Source organism: Denticeps clupeoides, chromosome 3 (genome assembly GCF_900700375.1).
Source record: "Denticeps clupeoides chromosome 3, fDenClu1.1, whole genome shotgun sequence".
NCBI classification, from domain to species: Eukaryota; Metazoa; Chordata; class Actinopteri; order Clupeiformes; family Denticipitidae; genus Denticeps; species Denticeps clupeoides.
In genome coordinates, this window is record NC_041709.1 from 34,342,525 (window position 1) to 34,359,821 (window position 17,297).

Genomic DNA, 17,297 nt, shown 5'->3' on the forward strand with positions numbered 1-17,297 from the left:
TTGCTTTCCTGATCTGTAAAATCAAACAATTTAAAGACATGCTTGAACTTGATTAATGAAATTACATGACATTTTTTACACACAATTGGTGAATAATAAATTGGATATTGAAAATGAAAGCGTTTTTGTCATTGTGATACACAGCAGCACTGCATATGGAGAAACAACTAAATGTGTCCTCTGCATTTAACCCATCACACTTAGTGTGTAGCCATGAAAGCTGCCCAGGGAGCAGTGTGTGGGCAGGGTACCTTGCTTAATGATACCTAAATGCCACCTTGGCAGTTCAGGCTTTGAACTTGCAAACCTTCGGTTGCGAGTTTACTTCCTTACCTGCCATGCCACCACTGTGGGGAAGCACAAGACACAATGAAATTAAATAGTACCATGATTGCTCTAAGTATCAGATCATTTGGGATACCTTTTGACTACAGGTGTGCCAAATTATTTTCACAAATCTAATCATTCTTGGAAAGATTCCATATGGGGGATAGTTCAGATGATCTATACAATATATATCATTTTGGGTCTACTTGCTTATATCAGGTTCATTCGTTCACCAAAACAGTCTTATAAATAAATACATAAATAAGGTGTTGATAATCTTAAAATCAGTTCAGTGGATTTCACTGCCACACAAGATTGTACCCTGTGACTAAAAGAACAATAAGACAAGACAATACAACACTAGTAATTATGAAAAAATACAAAAAAATTATCTTTGAATGCATTATATCTCAAAGTTGATCAGTTTATTAATCTAATGCCACTTGAATACAAACTTTGAAGAAGTCTTGAAGTGCATGAATATATATTATATTAGATATTTATTTAAACCTTTTTATTACCTTTCAGAGAGCAGTTGTGCAAACCAGGAATTCCCTGGGTGGGAAGGAAACTTAGAAACAATTCTAGTCCCACTCCTTTCTTAGGCCCAGTATACAATACTTTTCTCTAAAACCCGTTAGTGGTTGAGCTTATTGTCAGGACCACGCGGCAGAGTCAACATTGAATAACAATGCTGCGAATCGAGGCAAACTTTGCTGTTCACATGGACAAAATGACAAGTTCCAGAAAATAACTGTTCTGGGTCCCCTGAAACGCTGCCTCCATTCATGTCTGGATGAGGCCTTACTGAAACACCTCTGCCAGCTGGTCAGCGGTCTCTACTGGGCTATCTGAGTTCTCAGTAGTTGCACCCATTACATCACAGTGGGCAAAAAAGAACAATGCTGTGGATATTGGAATTTATGGAACTGAACGTTCCCTTTTAAACCAAGGAGACAGTGGTGACATGCAGGTTGGCACTCAGGGTGGTAGTTGCCTAGTGGGTAGCACACTCGCCTATGAACCAGAAGACACAGGTTCAAATCCCACTTACTGCCATTGTGTCCCTGAGCAAGACACTTAACCCTCAGTTGCTCCAGGGGGACTGTCCCTGTAACTACTTATTGTAAGTCACTCTGGATAAGGGCATCTGATATATATATATATTAGAGGTGTGCCGTTATCGGCGTTAACGTGCTGCGTTAACGTGAGTCTTTATCGAGTCTTTATCGGGCGAAGTTGGGTTGGGAGCTGGGTCTATACTACGCAAGCTATTGTGCCAGAGTTAAATGGTTAAGTATATTTCTTCTTTCTTGTGTCTTTTGCGGCTCCCTCTGAGTCACTCATTAAACTGATCCGGGTGTGTGAGTCAATTGAGTCACTTGAGTAGCAGCCCTAATTAGAAGGTTGCCAGTTCAAATGCCAAGCTGAGGTGCCACTGAGCAAAAATTCACTCACTATCTGAAAAGGTTATATTTTATTTCACTCACCTGAATGAGTCACATCAACCAAATTCACAGGTGTGATGATATCTGATTTCTTCAATTTCTTCTCTGTACGCTTGTCGGCCTTTTCTTCAGTATGTACTTGTTGATGATGTTTGAATTGATCTAATGTTCTAAACCATTTAGAGCAAAGAGTGCACTGGTAGATAATTGCAGCATGTGTCCTCTTGTGTCTTTTAAGGTTTGATGCTCGTGTAAAACTCTTCCCACATTGTACACACTGGTAGGGCTTCTCTCCAGTATGTGTCCTCTTGTGTGTATTCAGGGATGATGCTCCTGTAAAACTCTTCTCACACTGTACACATTGGTAGGGCCTCTCCCCAGTATGTGTCCTCTTGTGTGTTTTCAGGTGTGATGCTTGTGTAAAACTCTTCCCACACTGTACACATTGGTAGGGCTTCTCTCCAGTATGTGTCCTCTGGTGTACTTTAAGATTTGATGCTACTATAAATTTCTTCCCACACACCAAACACTGATAGGGCTTCTCTCCAGTATGTATCATTTTGTGCTTTTTAAAGTATAATTTATCTGAAAAATTCTTCCCACATTGTACACACTGGTACGGCTTCTCTCCAGTATGTGTCCACTTGTGTGCTTTAAGGTGTGATGCTCGTGTAAAACTCTTCCCACATTGTACACACTGGTAGGGCTTCTCTCCAGTATGTGTCCTCTTGTGTCTTTTAGGGTCTGATGGTTGCCTCCCACACTCTTCCAACTGGTGCAGCTTCCCTTTAGAATTGTTTCTCTGTCGTGTTTCAAGGATCTTCACTTGTCTTAAACTGTTGTCATACTTGTTGAACTGGTGCAACTTCTCTTCACTTTCCTCTTTGTACCTTTGATCAGTGAAGTTGGATTCATGTTCTGTAAAAACAAAGAATTTAAAGCCATCAAAGACATGTTTAAACTTGACCAGACAAATCACAAGTCATGACTAGACAGATCCAACAAATAAAATTTAGTACATTGTAAAATGTAAAATATCATACTATATATCAATATTGGTATGTGGTTCTAATGAATTTTGGCTGCTGCAGCCCCTTGTAAATGTTACCTAATAGGGCAGGACTCCGCACACAAGACAAAGTGAAAAAAGTGACGTCCATGTAGAGTCAAAGACTCACATCAGAAACAGACATAAGAAGCAAACTAGTGTGAGCCACTCATTCAAGACCAAGTCTTGGTCATGCAAACAAACTAGGAAAAGACTGAACAGGCTTTTAGCGGCTTTCAGTGGCATTCAAGCCAAATGGAATCAGATTTGTGCCAAAATTTTGAAATAAATGTTTCCTAAACGTTTTCCTAAACATGTGTGCTGCTCTGGTCTACACTCCTCAGATCAGGTAACAGAGACAAACTGGAATCCATCCTGAGACCTTGGAATGAAGCAGAAGGTTATTTCAACAATCATCTAATCACCAATAATAATTATAGAACTAGAAGCCAAAATTCCAGGGGAAATTTTGATGGGTCTGTCCGGGCATTGGTCACAGCTGCGGGCATGTGATTTGTAAAATGGGAATTCTTTAATGTCGTACTGCAGTATCACTTCAAAGAAGTTTTATTTTACAAATGCTACCAATGCTAAAATTAGCGATCAATACATTCCAATGGGAAATGACCCTGTTTCAGCGTTAATAGCTCGGCCAGGCCCAGTCCGATCGCTTATAAAAGTAATAGCACACCTCACACAACAAAGTTCTAATTTTTGATATATAGCACGCGGGTGTGCGTGCTTCGGTACGACCCGCATTAATTGCCGAAAAAAGGCTGAAATAAATAATAATAAATAAATATTTTTTTTTTTCGCCCATTTACACTTTTTTGTTTTCCCAAATTTGTGCATGATCCGTAAGTCCGACAAAGGTAAACCATACGTCAAATCGTCGGCCTTGGCGAGATCTACGAGACGACATCAATATCTTCTTTGTATGTCAAACCGTCTGGACACAAACTCCAAAAAAGTCCAATTTTGGGCTAGAATAATAAACGCGTTCCGAAAACGCTTTTTGGCTAATTGCGCGTGGACCGTAAATCCGGCCGAGCCGAGCCATACGTCAAACCGTGCGTAACGACAAGCCGCACGATTTGATATGAGAGTCGTGTGTGTGCTGTGAAGCGTTTCATCGCAAATTCTTGGAAACCAGATTTTTTCACACTTTTAATGTTTTGGACGTGATTTGTGGCCCTCCTGTAATCCCCAAAGAAGCAACCAATACGTCATTGTGTGTGGAGAGGTCAGGCCTTCGGCCTGACCTCTCCGTTTTTTTTGTGCGTCTCACGGCCTTAACGTGGCAGCCACAAATGCGAGACATGGCCTTTTTGGCCTTCTTCCCTATTTCCCATGTTTTCCTGACCACTGTTGGCGGTAGCAACACATCCAATATGTCAGATCGTGTGTCTCGGCGAGGCCTTCGGCCTCGCCTCGACTCCCGTGTCTCTAGCTTTTACGGCTGGTCACAGGGAGCTGAAAACCTCTTCCTCTGCGCAACAGTAAACCGTACTTTTTACGCTTTGAAGCCGATTTGTGGGCGGGCCGTGCGACCTACCAAAACAAAAAATATATCATCGTGTGCGGAGTGGTCAGGCCTTCGGCCTGACCACTCCGTTGTTTCTGTGCGTTTCACGGTCTTATCGTGGCGGCCTTGGACGTAAGACGTGTCCTTTTATTGCCTTTTTCCCGGTTTTCCGGCTTTTCCCGGGTTTTCCAAACCCCCGTTGGTGCCACCGACTCGTCCCATACGTCGGATCGTAAGACTCGGCGAGGCCTTCGGCCTCGCCTCGATTTTCGGGTCGCTAGCTTCAACGGTTAGCCTCAGGGAGCCAAAAACGCGTTCCCGGCACGATGGTAAACGGTACTTTTTACACGTTTTAACCCGATTTGTGGCCGGGCCGTACGACCTACCAAAACAAAAAATATATCATCGTGTGCGGAGTGGTCAGGCCTTCGGCCTGACCACTCCGTTGTTTCTTTACGTTTGACGGTCTTCGCGTGGCGGTCTTTAACATTCTTTAATGTTCATTTTTGGCATTCTCAGCACAATAATAAATGGTCTGTCTTCCTGACAGACCCAATTATTTTCTGCAGGACACCCAACATTCATAGTATTCCTAACAGTATTATACGTCAAACTACTTTAGCATAAATGTATCTGTTGCTGTTAAACCTGTGCACCATGGACACAAACTACTTACATTTAAGGTTTTTAAAAATGGAATCAGATTTGTGCCAAAATTTTGAAATAAATTTTTCCTAATATCAAACAAAAATACCATGTTAAAATGTAAAATAGGAGGTTGGAATTTAGATAACATAGGTTTTTGCTTACATCTCACTCTTTGTCATTTCTGCTTGGGAGACTTTCAGTTACGCTGCTCATTTTTACTGCTGCTTTTCAGTCACTCCGCCCCCTTTTACGTTTATGCTGCTTGAGGATTTGGATGGACTTCGGGCACAATTCTGTCATGTGGGATCATTCCATACATGATCACAAATGGCTGTTATTGCTATGCATGCGTATCTCGTGGTGATAGGGCTCTTTACAGAGTGCCTCATATTTTAGCCTTACTTGGTAAATATGATTTATCAACAAACAAGGCATTCATATCTGACAATATGAGGCACTCTGTAAAGAGCCAAACTTCCCATTACTAGTTCCGGGGAACCGAGCTGTCACTCAAACCCTGCTGGCCAATAAGGAGAAGCCCCGCCTACACAAGAGAACTGTGCCAATCTTTGGCATAGCCCCTCCAATCTTTTTGACTCCACTCACCTGAATATTCTTCATCATCCGACTCTTCCTTCACATCAATTCCTGTTGGTTCCAGTATTTTACCGCAGTTGAGAGATGTGATGGTATCTGGTGATATTTCTGGTTTAACATGTGTGCTGCTCTGGTCTACACTCCTCAGATCAGGTAACAGAGACAAACTGGAATCCATCTTGGGACCTTGGAATGAAGCAGAAGGTTATTTCAACAATCATCTAATCACCAATAATCATTCTAGAATTATTTTCTGCAGGACACACAACATTCATTCCTAACGGTAACAGTAGTATACGTCAAACTACTTTAGCATAACTGTATCTGTTGCTGTTAAACCTGTTCACCATGGACACAAACTACTTACATTTAAGCTTTTTAAAAAACAATAAAAAGTGTCAGAAGAACATTTCGAAGTCTGACTCGAGTCTGTGTGTAGAGCGAGTTTAAATCAGCCCGCTCCTCCCTCACCAGACCGCCACTTTAAACAGTCCAAAAAGCATGCGTTTACGATTATTAATTATTTTAGGTAAAGCAAATGATATTAAACAACCAGTAAATTAACAAGGCTTTCAGTTCAAATTGAAACCCCATACAAAAATAATGCATTGGTTGAAAAAGTGCTTCATTTGATATGCAGCAGAGCCCGCTAATCAAGTATTAACATCACCAACAATCATCTCATATACGGTCCCCGTAACTACTGATTGTAAGTCACTCTGGAAAAGGGTGTCTGATCGGTTTGCTGCAGCCTGTTGCTGAAAAGCAGCGGAAAGAGGGGACAGTAGATTATAGAAGATATAGTTACTCTTCCGCAATCTGAAATGATCTCAGATCATTTCCTCATCGCTTTTAAAATATGTCTCAGACACAACAAACTCAATCCCCCTCGTTATAGAGACAAACAGACAATTACATCAAGTACGGCACAGAGGTTTATTAACACCTTACCAGATTTATCAACGCTGATAAACTCACCGTCAGACCGCGCTGAACTCGACCAAGCGACCAAATGTCTAGAATTAACACTGTGTAGTACGTTAGGATAGTAAGAGATAAAAACTTAATTCCTTGGTATAATGATCACACGCGCTCGCTTAAGAAGACCGCCCGGAAATTAGAACGCAAATGGCGTCAAAGTAAATTAAACATATTCCGAATAGCTTGGAAGGAGAGCCTACTTAACTATAATATGGCTCTTAGCGCAGCTCGATCAACGTATCTGTCCTCGTTAATAGACAAAAACTAAAATAATCCCGGATTCCTGTTTAAAACTATAGCCAAACTAACCAGGAATAAGACAGAAACGGATACTACCACTCAATATCATCATAGTAGCGATGATTTTATGAATTTCTTTAATACTAAAATTGTCGCGAATAGAGAGAAGATTAAAAGCACAACAAATAGCTCCGCCGATATTTCCATGGAAAATAATCTTCTAATAGACGACCACCGATTAGAACAATTTAATCTTATTAAAGAGCATGAATTAATCAAATTAATCTCGTCGTCAAATCAATGTACTTGCGCTTTGGATCCGATTCCAACAAGGTTCCTTAAGCAAATAGCACCCGATATTACAAATTCTACCCTCAAAATTGTTAACTCGTCGCTTAGCACCGGCCACGTACCAAGTTTGTTCAAGGTAGCAGTCATTAGACCCCTGATTAAAAAGCCAGATCTTGATTGCAGTCAGCTTTTAAATTATAGACCGATATCCAACCTTCCGTTCATATCAAAAATCTTAGAAAAAGTTGTAGCCCAGCAGCTGAGCACATACCTAGACTGTAACAATATCCACGAAGTATATCAATCAGGATTTAGACCTCATCATAGCACTGAGACAGCGCTGGTTAAAGTGGTGAATGACCTGCTGTTGGCCTCTGATCAGGGACGCATCTCGCTGCTTGTCCTGCTTGATCTGAGTGCAGCGTTTGACACTATTGATCACGCTATTCTCCTTGCCAGGTTAGAGAATGTTATTGGGATTAAGGGAACAGCCCTTGAATGGTTCAGATCATATTTGACCAACCGATATCAGTTTGTGGACATCAATGGTGTTTCGTCTTCACATAGTAAAGTAGAGTTTGGTGTTCCACAAGGTTCTGTCCTAGGCCCGTTACTTTTTTCTCTATACATGTTACCTTTAGGCGACGTCATCTGCAAACACGGTATTAGCTTTCATTGCTACGCTGACAACACACAGCTGCATCTGTCAGCAATGCCAGATCAGTGGCAGCGGCTGAACAATATAGAGAATTGTCTGAAGGACATTAGACAGTGGATGCTCACTAACTTTCTCCTGTTAAACCCTGACAAGACAGAAGCGCTTGTAATCGGGCCTCCAGCAGCCAGGCATAAACTGGCTGACTACACAATAACCCTGGATAGCCTTTCTATCTCACCGAGTATTGAAGTGAAGGATCTAGGTGTCATCATTGATGCAGGTCTCTCATTCAATTCACACGTAGATAATGTCACTAGGATAGCATTCTTTCACCTTAGAAATATTGCGAAAATAAGAAATATCATTTCAATGCATGATGCAGAAAAGTTGGTCCATGCATTTATTACATCAAGGTTAGATTACTGCAATGCATTACTGTCTGGATGCTCTAGTAGGTGCATGAGTAAACTCCAGCTAGTACAGAATGCTGCAGCCAGAGTCCTAACTAGAACCAGGAAATTTGACCACATCACCCCAGTCTTACAATCACTGCACTGGTTACCGATCAAATTTAGGATTGACTACAAAATCCTACTTTTAACCTATAAAGCTCTAAACGGTCTCGCCCCACAGTACCTGAGTGAACTTTTGGTTCTTTACGAACCGCCACGCCCCCTTTGATCAATGGGTGCGGGGTCACTACTGGTACCAAAGGTGCAGAAGGTCACAGCTAGGGAGCAGATCCTTCTCCTATAGAGCTCCGCAGTTGTGGAACAGTTTGCCTGTCAGTGTCCGGGACTCAGTCTCAGTGTTTAAATCCAATCTCAAAACCTATCTGTTTTCTCTGGCTTAGTCCTAGACCCTCATTTCACTTCATTTTGACACAGTGTCAATTATAAAGTCCAGTTTATCACAGAGTCCCCCTGTTAGACACAAAGTTAAATTCACCCTAGTTAGGCTGTCCTAGTTAGGGTACCGGGCCACTGTAGCACCAATATACCACTATAACCACCATATTTCAGTATCAGTCGTACAGTGCAACCGTCTGTCGCTGCTTCTGTTTGTTTTTCTCCGAGACACGGAATCAAGCGCCCAGACTACTGGCAGACCCCAGTGATCAGACCAGCAAATAAATCCTGGTTCCTGACAACTGCTTAACAAGGACATACCAACAAACCAGAGGGTCACCACAGCCACCACCACCGTTACAACTACAGCTATAGGGATCTTCAAATGGACCAGTAACATCATTATGGACACGTAATCTAGACCATGACACTGACTACATCCTGGACTTCTACAACCCTACAACTGTAGGACTTATTATTATTATATCATCCCCAACCCTGCACTGACCCCATTTGCAGGCTCACTCTACGCTGGAAGGGGGTCCCTCTCTGTATCACTCCTTCCCAAGGTTTCTCCCTCTCTTTTTTTTCTCTCTCCTAGAATTTTTTTTTGTGTGGAGTTTTTCCTTGTGTGCAGAAGGGTCAAGTGTGGGGGGTGTCAACTGTAGGGCCTGTCAAAGCCCATTGAGACATACTGTATGTGATTTTGGGCTATATAAGAAATAAATGTTGTTGTTGTTGTTGTTGAAACAATATAAATGACTAGTAACATGCATGAAGGATGCTGGTACCATGTTGGCTGATATTTGCCGCCACAATACACTTTGCATGCACCATGTTTCAAAGTTGAGGAGTAATCTCATGCCACTTGAATAGAAGCTGTTATAGAGTCTGGAAGTGCATTATTTTAAAGACCTAGATGACCTTTCAATGGGCAGCTGTGCAAAATAGAAATCCCTGGGTGCGGAAGACACAATTCTGGTCCTACTCCTCCTTTCTCTGCCAGCTTTCTCCATCAGCACAATCTGAGGCTGTGGGCAGCAAGTTCTCAGTAGTTGCATCCATTAACTCAAAGTGGGCAAAAATGTTGTTCAGCTCCTCTGCTAGAGCATTGTTACTATGTTAGTGGTGGCCTAGCAGGTAAGGAAGCAGACTCATAATTGTAGGGTTTGTGAGATCAAATCTGGAACAGTTAAGGTGCCACTGAGATGCCCTTGATCAAAGCACTGTCCCCACACATTGCTCCCTGGGTGATTGGTTAAAAGCAGAGTGTACTGTGTGCTGTGCTGCAGTGTATCACCATGACAATATCTTCACTGGTTGTTGTTAGTGCCACATTTGTAGTTAATGTCGAACTTCTGTGGGTCTCCCTAGTTATTCATGGTTTACTGATAGTAGCAACACAGTCAATATAGTTCTTTATATGAAACAGGACTCAACTCACCTGAATAGACTTCATCATCCAACTCTTTCTTCACATCAATTCCTGTTGGTACCAGTGTTTTACCACAGATCAGAGATGTGATGGAATTTGATGACATTTCTGGTTCAACATCTAGGACAAAGATACGTAAAAAGGACAATTACAGCCTAATATTTTTTTAAGTTTTGAAAAGGTGTCTGAATTACAAGTGTAGGGCAGGACAATAAATGGAATTAGCAATATATTTAGTAAACATTTTCATCAGCAATTTGCTAAATGATTATTAACTGTGTAGAGTTAGTAGCAGCAGCAATTACTAGTAATTAGGTGTTTGAATTGGCAAGGATCTCATGATATGATGCGTTTCACGCTATGATTATATCATGATATATTAAGATACTTTACATATTGTGAACTAGATTTCAGCTGAAATACAAGATGCTAAGATCGGTCTGCCATGTTTTACAATTTCACTCTGCCTGAAATGCCAAGCAGTAATTCAAAGTACCCAGCTGTACAGCACCATCTACAGGAGTGGAGGTTGTAGTCGCACAACGATTCTCATTTTTGTTGACCTCACCAAATTTGGACTAAATTTGTATACAAAAATATTGATATTTGATGTCCCTGTATCGATAAAATATAATGACATAAAATATTGTGATATATTGCTGTATTGATATTTTCTAACACCCCTATTAGTAATACTAATACTTCACCCAAAATAAAAAAAACTTGTAGCGACAACATAAAGAGAAAGTGGAGAAAGACTCGATGCTGCTCATTTTCATATGAACTCATATAAGTCAAACATTTAGTGTTTAACAGTCAGTCAAATATATTGTAAACATGTTTGTTTATCTGTAGGAAACACATATTTACAGAAATTCACCCATTAACTGAATTGCTTACATTTTATTTCACTCACCTGAAGGAATAGCATCATCCAAGTCCTGCTTCTCATCCTTCACTGTATCTTCCACTGTTCCAGTATGTATCTTTTTATGTCTGTTAAAGGTACCTGCTCGTGCAAAACTCTTCCCACATTGTACACACCGGTAAGGTTTCTCTCCAGTATGTGTCCTTTCATGTAACTTAAGGGATTCTGCACGTGAAAAATTCTTCCCACATTGTACACACCCGTAAGGTTTCTCTCCAGTATGTGTCCTTTCATGTAACTTAAGGGATTCTGCACGTGAAAAATTCTTCCCACATTGTACACACAGGTAAGGTTTCTCTCCAGTATGTGTCCTTTCATGTAACTTAAGGGATTCTGCACGTGAAAAATTCTTTACACATTGTACACACTGGTAGGGCTTCTCTCCAGCATGTGTCCTCCTGTGGGCTAAAAGGTGTGATTGTTCTCCAAAACGCTTCCCACATTGTACACACCGGTAAGGTTTCTCTCCAGTATGTGTCCTTTCATGTAACTTAAGGGATTCTGCACATGAAAAATTCTTTCCACATTGTACACACTGGTAGGGCTTCTCTCCAGCATGTGTCCTCCTGTGGGCTAAAAGGTGTGATTGTTCTCCAAAACGCTTCCCACATTGTACACATTGGTAGGGCTTCTCTTCAGGATGTGTCTTCTTGTGTTTTTTAAGGGATCTTGCTTGTGAAAAACTCTTCCCACATTGTACACACTGGTAGGGCTTCTCTCCAGTATGTGTCCTCTTGTGTGTTTTAAGGTGTGCTGCTTGTGTAAATCTCTGCGCACATATTACACATTGGTATGGCTTCTCTCCAGTATGTGTCCTCTTGTGTGTTCTAAGGTGTGATGCGTTTGTAAATCTCTTCATACATTGTACACATTGATGGGGCTTTTCTCCAGTATGTATGTTTTTGTGTCTTTTAAGGTATGATGCTCGTGCAAAACTATTTCCACACTCTTCACAGTGGTAGGGCTTCTCTCCACTATGTATCTTTTTGTGTCTTCTAAGGGTTCTTGCTTGTGTAAAATTCTTCCCACATTGTACACACTGGTAGGGCTTCTCTCCAGTATGCGTCTTCAGATGTCTTTTAAGGTCTGACGCTTGTGTAAAAATTTTCCCAAACTCTTCACACTGGTAAGGCTTTTCTTTAGAATAGTGTCCCTGTGTTTCAAGGATCTCCATTTGTCTTAAATTGTTGTCACATTTGTTGAACTGGTGCAACTTTTCTTCAGGTTCCACTTTACATCTTGGATCATTACATTTCCTTTCATACTCTGTAAAAACCAAAAAGTCAAAATCAAAAGACATGTTTAAACCTGACTATGACATAAAATTAAAATGTAGAATATCATAGAATTTACTTTTTCCGATGTGTGGCTTAAGTGTTCTAATGAATTTTGGCTGCTGCAGCCCCCTGTACCTGATAACCCAATAAGGCGTGATTTTACAGTAGGGCTTTACCACGTACAGTGAAAGACTCAAAGATAAGTAAACTAGTGCGAGCTATATATCAAAATCCTTTTGATTTAGGCCATACAAACGCCATGTTTGTACATATGTAGAAAGTGAGGAGACAAGAACTGAATTGTGTACCAGCACTGCATAAAAGGTACAATGGGTTGAATGTGTGAAAACTTACAAAGAACCATAAAGTCAAGAATGGTAAATGATCATGTTTTATTTTACAGAAAACTACAACATCCTTTGGAAAATGAGCAAGAAAGTAAGCAGTTTTTAAGCGTGTGTGAAAGATTTGCTCTGAAATTAAAATACTGAATACTGTCTCTATTTATGTCTCTTTTATTTTCCCTATAAAATTACACATGTATTTTATCCGTATACTTTCTGATAAGTGTGCACAAGATTAGATTAGATTAGATTCAACTTTATTGTCATTACACATGTACAAGTACAGGGCAACGAAATGTAGTTTAGGTCTAACCAGAAGTGCAATAAGCAGCAAGTGCAGGATACAGTTCAAATAAGTTATATATATATACATAAAGTGATATGTGCAGGACAGTGATATGTGCAGGAGTAGTACAGTGCAGTGATTATCAGGAGTGTATGGGGGGGGCAGAGGAGTTCAGCAAGGAAACAGCTCTGGGAAAAAAGCTGTTCCTAAGTCTGCTGGTTCTTGTCCATGGTAGCCTGAACCGTCTGCCTGAAGGCAGGAGAGAGAACAGTTCGTGGGCCGGGTGGGAAGAGTCCTTAAGAATACTGTGAGCTCGACGCAGACAGTGCTTCCTCTGGATTTCCTCAATGGTTGGAAGTGGAGTCCCTGTGATGCGCTGGGCAGTTTTCACCACCCGCTGCATCGCCTTACGCTCAGCAACAGTGCAGCTTCCATACCACACTGTGAGACAGCTGGTAAGGATGCTCTCTATTGTAGAGCGGTAAAAGTTCAACAGGATGGTAGTGGGTAGCTTGTTCTTTTTTAATGTTCTCAAGAAGAAGAGGCGCTGGTGAGCCTTCTTGACCAGGCTGGAGGTGTTAATGCTCCAGGACAGGTCCTCTGAGATGTGGGTCCCCAGGAACTTGAAGGATGTAACAGGCTCCACAGTCATCCCATTGATGTGGATGGGATCATGCGAGCCTCTTCTCTCCCTCCTGAAGTCCACAATGAGCTCCTTGGTCTTGGTGGTGTTTAGGAGAAATACAGACACCAAGAACGCAAGATACACACCACGGCTCTACATACAAACATACATACGTAATTAACAGCAAGTATATTTGTTTGCAATGTTATGTGCAAAATAGAGAGATATAGAATTAGTCTTAGTGCATGTGTGTGCAATGCATGTGGAAACCTGCGCCGCTGTGATGTACTGTGGGGAAGAAAAAAAAGCATTGTGCAACAAATGCTATAAACTCGACCAAAAGTAAATCTATATGCTAATGAATGTAGATTTGTCCATCTGTTGCATTTATTATTGCTACCTTATGTGTGTCTGTGTGGCACGCGGGATGGAGAGATGGGGAGGGATTAATTATTTTGGCTTGGAAAGCCATCTTGTTCTTCCACTTCTTATTCTCCGGTCGTTTTTTGCCATGCATCTCCTCCTACAGTTTTCACCCCACATGCTCCAAATTTCACACATGTATCGGGCCTATGGCCGTGGGGTGTGCTTGTGCTTTTCTAAGGGATACGTGGTTCCGCCCACCTGCCACACCCAGTTTTCTGACCCATTTTTCCCATTGACTTAACATGGGACCACTTTTTGACAGGCTCTCTCCACAATTTTCACACTACACACCCGAAACTCAACATCCAGCATCTCCATGACCCCCTCTTTCCAGTGGCCACACCCACACTCCTCCTATTGAGCCCCAAAATGTGCCCTTTTTTCCCCTTGACTTAACATGGGAACTTTAACCCATTCTCAGATTCACACACTTCAACATATTGACATGAAACTTGGTACACACCTTCATCGGAGTCCCGCCTAATTTTCTAGACCCCGACTAAACCACGCCCACAAAAAGCTTACATGGCCAAATTCACTTTGCTGGTCAACAAACAACATGCCCCATGAGAGGCCAAGCCCCCTGAAAAACCACGCCCCCAAAAGTGACCACGCCCTCAGCAAATCAAAAATAGCCCAAAAATTTTTGCCAGTCAACAGACAACACCATTTAGAAAAAAACATGCCTCTTTTTCTCTTTTTTCCCCTTCCTCTTTCAACCTTTTTACGGCTTTCCAAGCCAAAATCGAAGTTTGTTCACAAACTTCCCCTTTTCTAGTTACATGAGAGATCTCATCAACTCAGAACACAAATAATTACAAATAATGTACGTTCTAAGAAGCGCTAATGTTAGTTAGCAATCATAAAAATACGATACCTTGTGGAAGCTCCGAATTCGATTGGAGAAGTGCAGTTTACGTGAGGATATTTTCGTTTAAGGTGCTGTAGTTTTGACGAAGTACTTTTATGGTAAGCCAGGTCCGTTTTACAGTGTATACACTGCATGACGTTGTCCACACTTCAGACATTTTATCCCTTTTATACGATTAAGAGAATCGTAAGACTGCACAAAACATATTCTAACAGCTACCTGTTTTACTGTGTTGTAATTACTAAAAAGTTTAAAGCACTCATCTGTTTTAATCTTTTTCACATAACTCAAAATTTGAAAATGATGTTCTGACATACGTTCATACGGCATGGCATGTATCTGACATTGGCACACAGACGAACACTTTCCACTGTGCTGACTGTGTTTTTATAGGGTTTCTCCCTGTGAACGCTGGTCTGCTAAGTTAGCTTTTTTTTCTGGAATTAATTTGCAGCATTAGCATTTGCTTGCAGCAGTTAACAACATTCAACCAAAAACTGATCTGGTCTCATTTTTATTAACGTTACTAAGCACTTGTTGCCTCAGTTATGCATATAGGCTAAATGTGCATTTTGATACCTCTGGATTGACTATTTATTTAACAGGGAAGTTTTGCAATGTTAAGCAGTGACGCAGTTCATTTCGGTCAAGAATGGAATCCTACATTTTCAAATTGTAAACTGTACAGTATAGAGCAGTAGTTCTACATTTTTATTAGCAACATTAGTTTGAGGGTAATGCACCATTTATTAACAGTAATGTCACATGTGTGTCCCCCCCAAACACTGTAGCCTAACATTTCATTCTTAATTTTTCAGGCTAGAAGTGAATATACAGTATATCAAGCATCAATGTCAGACGTGCTGCTGTACTCTGTGCTCTTCCTGCAAATTTGCATGAGAATGACTTTCTGAAGACCTTGGACGTATATGAGCCTTTGTGTGATTTTTTTAATGTTTCTTAATTATGAATGTCAGAATTCTAAAAATGAATAAATAATAAATAAAACCAGCTTTATGGGAAATTAAGCTTTTGTGCAATTGAAATATGACATTTCTATTTTTTAATAATACTAAACTCCTGTTTTCATAAAATTCCCATAAATTTCAACATTCAACACAAATTGATTGGACAGATGCCAATTGATTAATGTTTGAATGATTTTAGCTGTCTGTTTTTGGTAATTAAATATAATTCAAAATGACTAGAAATCCTTAAATCCAGACCCAATAAATTCAATGAAGCTAGGTATTCAAACCGGCAACCTTCTGATTATAGAGTGCTATAATTGCCACCTACTGATTTTTGTAGGTATGGCTGTTGTGTCTTAGTCTCAGTACGCTATACAAGAACTAAGTGGGCAGGTAAGTGAGAGTTAAAAGCAGGTATGGATTACTGAACAAGATACCAGGCCCAGGGTCTCAAGTGTTCTTCTGGTTCATAGGAGAGTGTCTAACTCACTAGGCTACTAACACACCAGATCACTATAAGAACCTCAAATCTTTTTTTTAACTCCACTCACCTGAATATTCTTCATCATCCGACTCTTTCTTCGCAACATTTCCTGTTGGTTTCAGTATTTTACCGCAGTTCAGAGATGTGATGGTATCTGGTGATATTTCTGGTTTAACATGTGTGCTGCTCTGGTCTACACTCCTCAGATCAGCAGGTAACAGAGACAGACTGGGATCCATCTTGGGACCTTGGAATGAAGCAGAAGGTTCTTTCAACAATAATCATTCTAGAATTATTTTCTGCAGGACACACAACATTCATACTATTCCTAACAGTATTCCTATAAAACACACATAAATAGACAAAGCAGTTTTCTGATATTACATAAAGACACACAGTCACCTTTATAAATGATTCCCAGGAGATTCCTCAGTTGCAGCTAATTTTACAGCGAGCACAACCAACTCCAGCTTCTCTCTATTTACATAAAAAGGCTTGTAGCTCATGTGAGCTGCTGCAGTCTTTTACAGAATATCACAGCAGAGTGTTTTCTTATTTAAATGTGATTGTTGATGTTGGAAATGTGTTGGATAAAGAACAGTGAAGAAAAAGTCTCCACATTAAAAGTGTGAATGATCCCAGACATCAGTCTGAATGAGCATTTAGCTGCTAACGTGAAGCTACTTTAGCATAACTGTATCTGTTGCTGTTAAACCTGTTCACCAGCCCGCTGGACACAAACTACTTACATTTAAGCTTTTTAAAAACCAATAAAAAGTGTCAGAAGAACATTTTGAAGTCTGACCCGAGTCTGTATGTAGAGCGAGTTTAAATCAGCCCGCTCCTCCCTCAACAGACCGCCACTTTAAACAGTCCAAATAACACGCGTTTCTACAATTTATGAGGAATAAAATTACTTACCAATACCCAAAATCATAAAAACTCCCAAAACTGACCTTTTACTTCAGCAGGGTGACTCGCGCGTGCACTTGTTTGTGTTTTACTTGGTTTTCCTGCAGATGTAAACAGAAGCAGATTC

At 40.7% G+C, this 17,297-nt stretch overlaps 2 protein-coding genes across 2 annotated transcripts in view; both read right to left on the minus strand.

The window, feature by feature from the left end:
* LOC114785467 (zinc finger protein 850-like) overlaps positions 1–17,297 on the minus strand; it is a 57,807-nt gene that overhangs the window by 16,838 nt on the left and 23,672 nt on the right. The gene's annotated exons all lie outside the window — the stretch shown is intronic.
* LOC114787053 (zinc finger protein 431-like) lies at positions 1,972–17,272 on the minus strand (the record flags this gene model as incomplete). Its single annotated transcript, XM_028974799.1, has 6 exons — positions 17,180–17,272; positions 16,326–16,505; positions 10,963–12,240; positions 10,056–10,166; positions 5,603–5,779; positions 1,972–2,693 (listed from the first exon to the last, which is right to left on the minus strand). Coding segments are annotated over exons 1-6 (2,484 nt in total), but the record flags the coding sequence as incomplete, so codon positions are not given.